The 6,421-nt window shown below is 36.4% G+C and overlaps 1 protein-coding gene across 1 annotated transcript; it reads left to right on the top strand.

The window, feature by feature from the left end:
* Nucleotides 1-2,103: 2,103 nt before the first annotated feature.
* On the top strand, nt 2,104-6,181 carry snai3 (snail family zinc finger 3). Its single transcript, XM_016245917.1, has 3 exons — nt 2,104-2,354; nt 3,950-4,561; nt 5,858-6,181. The coding sequence occupies exons 1-3, from the start codon at nt 2,276-2,278 to the stop codon at nt 6,037-6,039; spliced, it is 873 nt and encodes a 290-aa protein (XP_016101403.1). The 5' UTR covers nt 2,104-2,275; the 3' UTR covers nt 6,040-6,181.
* Nucleotides 6,182-6,421: the final 240 nt, after the last annotated feature.

Genomic DNA, 6,421 nt, shown 5'->3' with positions numbered 1-6,421 from the left:
GAAGTTACCATCCTTTTTTAACAAATCTTAAACAAAAATTACACCTTTGTCAAACCAGTTTTTAATTAAAAAAAAATTTCCACGCAGCACATTCTGATTAAGAATTGATTAGTTCATCTCTGTTATTATTATCATTATTATAATTATTATTTACTCTTACAGTTACGTGATGCGTTTCTGGTCTCAAACTGTAGCTTTTTACTTCTTACAGTTTATAAATGTGTGAATTTCTGTCATGATGGTTATTTTCCATAACACTGAATGTTGTAACAAAGGTAATAAAGAGTTGGTTATTATTATTATTAAGTCTCTTTCCGGCTCAGACTGCATAGGGTAAGATTATGGGTCTGTCACGTGATGAACGAGAGACTCGAAAAACCCGAAGACTCGAGAGATGAACTAATCAATTCTCTTTCCGGCTCAGACTGCATAGGGTAAGCTTAAGGGGCTGTCACGTGATGAACGAACGACTCAAACCCGAAGACTCGAGAGATGAACTAATCAATTCCCTTTCCGGCTCAGACTGCATAGGGTAAGCTTAAGGGGCTGTCACGTGATGAACGAGTGACTCGAAAAACCCGAAGACTCGAGGGATGAACTAATCAATTCCCTTTCCGGCTCAGACTGCATAGGGTAAGCTTAAGGGTCTGTCACGTGATGAATGAACGACTCAAACCCGAAGACTCGAGAGATGAACTAATCAATTCTCTTTCCAGCTCAGACTGCATTGGTTAAACTTATGGGGCTGTCACGTGATGAATGAGTGACTCAAACCTGAAGACTCGAGAGATGAACAAATCAATTCTCTTTCCAGCTCAGACTGCATTGGTTAAACTTATGGGGCTGTCACGTGATGAATGAATGACTCAAACCTGAAGACTCGAGAGGTGAACTAATCAATTCTCTTTCCGACTCAGACTGCATAGGGTAAACTTATGGGGCTGTCAAGTGATGAATGAACGACTCAAACCCGAAGACTCGAGAGATGAACTAATCAATTCTCTTTCTGGCTCAGACTGCATTGGTTAAAGCGTATGGGGCTGTCACGTGATGAACGAGTGACTTGAAAAACCCGAAGACTCGAAACAGGTGAACTACTTGACTAATTCCAGTACAGAACCTATAGGATGTTGCGCATGCTTGACTGAACGAATCACTCCCCGAGACGACTCGTTCCTCCCGAGTCACATTAAAGATTCGTTCAAAATGAACGAATCGTTCAAGAACGACCCATCACTAAATGGAATGTGTAACTGCAACACTCATTTCAAATGTAGTGGAGTAAAGAGTACAGATACTCATTCAACAATGTAGTGAAGTAAAGAGTAAAAGTTGCTAATATCTTTTATACTCAGTACAACTACAAAGTACCCGAAAAGATACTCAAGTACAGTAACTCATTTCATTTACTCCAATACTTTACGCCTCTGCACATGACCAAAAAAACGTAAAAAAGAAAAGAACATGTTTGTTTGGAAACCAGTTACAATTTTAAAGTTAAATTTGTATTTAAATTAAAGAATGAAATCATTTACCTGTTGAGAGTGTGTTGACAGTCTGTAGTTGGATCACTGAGCTCCAGAAAATCAGTAATGAGACGCTTGTGACAGTTACAGATTTAAAAAACAAAAAGGGCGGGAATAAAGAACCCTAAACTCTAACACAAAGAACCATTTTCAGCATAAAAGGGTTCTTCAGGATGCCGTGGTTCTAAATTGAACCGTTACTACATATAAAAATAATTTAAAGAACTATCTTTTTTTTAGAGTGTAGGCTAAATGATTCACCACATTTTAAGCACTGAGCTCAACAATTTTCACTCCTACCTGTAGGCACTGTAGCTTAGGCTAAATGTCTCACATATATTTGATCTAAAAGCTATTACTTGTCTTTTTTCAATGAGTTGTCTAATAGAGAGTGTGCGTGAAAAAAAAAAGATCTACTCACTGGGGAAAGAAGTGCCATATGTCTCATTAAACCAAAGTTCTGCTGCTTTAATCGCACGAATGCACCTGTTTGCTGCGGTATGTCGGCACAAACATGGTTCCGCCCTCTTACACTTGTCCTTTCATTCTGATTGGTTGAGCAAGATGTCTATGATAATTTCCGTCTAGCCTGCACCTGACTCTCTCTTCTCTACTCGAGAATGTAGCGCAAAGACAACCTCCAAGTATCAGCTATTTATTCAACACACCTTCTCCCACTCAAAACTCTTGCTCGTGCAGTCCTACTAGCGCTAGTCAGATATAACCAAAGTAATTTCCTTTAAAAGACGATGCCAAGGTCTTTCTTGGTGAAGAAACACCTCACTAACAAGAAGCCTGACTATGGTGTGTTGGATTCCAAAAAACACGGTAAGTTATTTTCAGACCTCCGACTCAAACTAAATATTACGTTTCTCGTTTGTCTAGCTTGTTAATGGTAGTGAAAGCTGTTTGTTCCTTTGCCTAAACATGCCACAGATCTCTATTTGTTTTAATAGTTTGATTATTATTATTTGATCATATTGGATTTTGTTTCGATATTTGCATCGTAGTAATATTAAGAACACATTTGGAAAAATTTAAATGCAGTTTAATAATAAACACATTTAATAATAATGTAATAATGCGGTTTATATATCTATATAGCTTGTGAATGACTGAAGGAGAAGATTAAGAACATATTTGGAACATGTTAAATGCAGTTTAATAATAAACATATTTAATAAGAATTTAATAATGCTGTTTATATATCTAAATAGCTTGTGAATGACTGAAGGAGAAGATTAAGAACATATTTGGAACATTTTAAATGCAGTTTAATAATAAACATATTTAATAATGCTGTTTATATATCGATATAGCTTGTGAATGACTGAAGGGGAAGATTAAGAACATTTGGAACATTTTAAATGCAGTTTAATAATAAACATATTTAATAATAATTTAATACTGCTGTTTATATATCGATATAGCTTGTGAATGACTGAAGGAGAAGATTAAGAACATATTTGGAACATTTTAAATGCAGTTTAATAATAAACATATTTAATAATAATGTAATAATGCTGTTTATATATCTAAATAGCTTGTGAATGACTGAAGGGGAAGATTAAGAACATATTTGGAAAATGTTAAATGCAGTTTAATAATAAACACATTTAATAATAATTTAATAATGCTGTTTATATATCTTTATAGCTTGTGAATGACTGAAGGGGAAGAGTAAATTATTTGCATGTTTTGCATTATAAATGAATAACGTTCTGACTTTACAAACTAGTAGGCTACATATCTGGAAACCGTACAGTTTGTACAAAATAGTTAACATGGGCATGACTTATGTAATGCTTACAAATGGTGATGAATCCTTGAGATTGATTATATATTTATATGAATATTTCCCTCTGATTGAGACTTTTTTCAAAAGTACAAATTTTACATGTAGTCTTTCCGTTAATGTTTGTTAATATACACAAATAAAAAATAGCCTGTCACTGCTTGAAATGTTTCAACTTCTTCGTGATAGGCCTGTATGATCAGCCACAGATGTTCTATACAGTCATGAGGAGTAGATAATGAGAAACGTATGAAGACTGAGAACAGATATCACAAACGCGCCTGGAGTTTAGCAGGTGCACAATCTCTCACAAAAGAGGGACCCTTTTGTGTTAGCCCTCACTTTGGGGTTTGAAGAGTCCTATTAGAAAAGCTGAAGATGGATATAGTGCTCCTTAAGGATGCTTTTACCCTGCAGTGCCTTAAAATCTATGGGGTTTTTTCTCCACTATTGGCCCACTCATAACATCTTTACCAGTAGTATATCTTAGAGGAAAATTATATTATTATTAATTACTATTAATAAGAATATATTTAGCTGTGTATTTCAATGTTGATATCCATGAATTTACTTCACATAAGAGTTTCACACTGTTTGATGTGATCATGTGCATTACATATCTCCACAGAGGTGATTCATGTTGAATCTTCGAGCTCCAAACTCAAAATAGTGCATCCCCATGAGACTCTGTTTCCTGCACCATTTCTTGGGAACTCAGCATTGAGCCCCACTCTGCGGATGAACCCCATCAGTTCAGGGATCTGTGTGCCTCCACCCAAGTCTGCCCACCCAAGCCTGCCCATGGACGGCACATTTCTGGGTATCACTTACCCCCTACCTGTAACGTCCAGTCCCCTTCGAGACATGCAGCCTGCGCTCCCAATGCTGGAGTGTACAAAACCACAGCCATTTCAGCTTTCCCAGAGAGACCTACAAGACAATGTCCCTGTGTCGCCTTTAGGACTGAGCACCTCTGGCAGCAGTCAGGAGCGCAGTGATGAATGCTTTGACTGCCAGAAAGCTTTCTTGACCTTATCTAGTCTGGCCAACCAGAGGCAAATTCACTGTCAGTGGCAATGCCAAAAGTACTTTAGCTGCAAGTATTGTGACAAGGAGTATGTGAGTCTAGGGGCGCTGAAGATGCACATCCGGACACACACGCTGCCATGTGTCTGTAAACTGTGTGGAAAGGCCTTTTCTAGGCCCTGGCTACTTCAGGGACACATTCGCACACACACAGGTACGTTCACAGTCTATGTACACTTGTAGGGACAATTTTGTATTTACTGCATTGGAAAGCTGAAAACTGTATTCTTAAAGGAATATATCACTTAGAAATAAAATAAAAATATGTCATTGTTTATTCACCCTCATGTCATCTCATGTTTTGTACTTCTGTGAAACACAAAATAAGAAGTTAGGCAGGATGTCAGTGCTACTTTCCATATGAAAAAAAATAGATTAATAAAACAATATAACGTATATATAATGAGTCTATATAGCATGTGATATTACAAGTCTTATGAAGTTATATGATGGCTTTATGCAATGAACCGACCAAAACGTAAAGGGATAGTCCATCCAAAAATGAAGATTGTCATCATTTACTCACCCTCATGTCATTCCAAATCTGTATGCATGTCTTTCTTCTGCTGAACACAAAATTAGATATTTTAAATAATAACAGTTTTGGTTCCCATTAACTTTCTTTTCTTTTCTTTCTTTCTTGCTTTCTTTCTTTTCTTTCTCTCAATACAATGAAAAAGTCATTGGAATCCAAAAATGTTTGGTTGCCAACTTTCTTCAAAATATCTTATTTTGTGTTCTGCGTAAGAAAAGTTATCAAGGTTTGAAATGACACGAGCGTTAGTAAATGATGACAGAATTTTCATTTTTGGGCGAACTGTCTATTTAAATCGTTTTTCACTGACAATTTCCCTTCTGCAGTCTCAAATCTCATTTCCACTTCTGTTGAATTATAAAAGGTGCCTTTAAACATGTTGTGCTTTTTTGACATCACTGACATTAAAACATCGTTGGTTTTCACATCATGGCAAATTTCAAATGTGACAAATGAGACTGAGATGAGCAGTTAAGGGGAATGTTATAAAGTTTAGTCTCTTCCTCACACAAAGCTATGGTATGGCTTCAGAAGACTTGTAATATAATGCAAAAGTTGTATGGACCATTTTATGATACTTTTATAGTGCTTTCTGTACTTTTTGGAGCTTAAAGTAGTTTAAATCACCATCCACATTCCTTGTATGGAAAACAGAAGCAAGGACATTCTGTCCAAGATCACCTTTTGTGTTTCCTGGAAGAAAGAATATAATACAGGGCTGGAATGACATGAGGGTCAGTAGGATTTACTAAATTGCTTTATTTACAACTCAGAAAAATAATTTAAACAGCGTGAATAACAACATTTAATTTTGGGTGAACTACTGCTAAAAGAAGTTTGAAAATGACACATTGTATTTTGAAAATGGATGTAAAATGATAATAAGACCTAACTCAAATCATTTGATTATTTTAGGTGAAAAGCCATTCTCCTGCCCCCACTGCAGTCGTGCGTTCGCTGACCGCTCAAACCTTCGGGCGCATTTACAAACCCACTCTGAGATCAAGAAATACCAGTGCAGAAGCTGCTTTAAAACCTTCTCCAGAATATCACTCCTGACAAAGCATGAAGAGGCCGGGTGCTGCCCCATGTCCTAATATGTACTAGGTTGTGAGTTGTCAGGGTGAGTTATAGTGCCAAAGTTTGTCAAATCAAAGTGCCTCACAAACTCAAGAGTCTGGTATATTGGCTGATATATTGTATACTATTTGAATTAAATGAGCAAACTGTAATCACAATATGCTGTACATTGTGTATGACCTTAGAAAGTTGTGATGGTTTTTCAGGTTATGGTTTTGTCATGAAGAAATTTCAAAGCAAACAATAAAAAAATATTTTTCTAATACCGTGTCCTGTATAGTATAATATCAACAGATGAAATAAGTTTGAAACAACTGCTGTGGCCTTCCATGCCTGCTCATTATGGGTCAGACAGATTGTTGAACTTTTGACTTCACATACCATTAAGTCCTATCCTAC

The sequence above is a fragment of the Sinocyclocheilus grahami genome, unplaced genomic scaffold (genome assembly GCF_001515645.1).
Source record: "Sinocyclocheilus grahami isolate Dianchi unplaced genomic scaffold, SAMN03320097.WGS_v1.1 scaffold772.1, whole genome shotgun sequence".
In the NCBI taxonomy this organism is placed as follows: domain Eukaryota; kingdom Metazoa; phylum Chordata; class Actinopteri; order Cypriniformes; family Cyprinidae; genus Sinocyclocheilus; species Sinocyclocheilus grahami.
Note: the sequence above shows the minus strand (reverse complement) of the source record. Positions and strands in the feature narration are given on the sequence as shown.

Coding starts and splice junctions, on each gene's coding strand:
- snai3 (XM_016245917.1), top strand. CDS start 2,276: ATGCCAAGGTCTTTCTTGGTGAAGAAACACCTCACTAACAAGAAGCCT. Junction 2,355..3,949: donor GTTGGATTCCAAAAAACACG/GTAAGTTATTTT, acceptor ATATCTCCACAG/AGGTGATTCATGTTGAATCT. Junction 4,562..5,857: donor ACACATTCGCACACACACAG/GTACGTTCACAG, acceptor TGATTATTTTAG/GTGAAAAGCCATTCTCCTGC.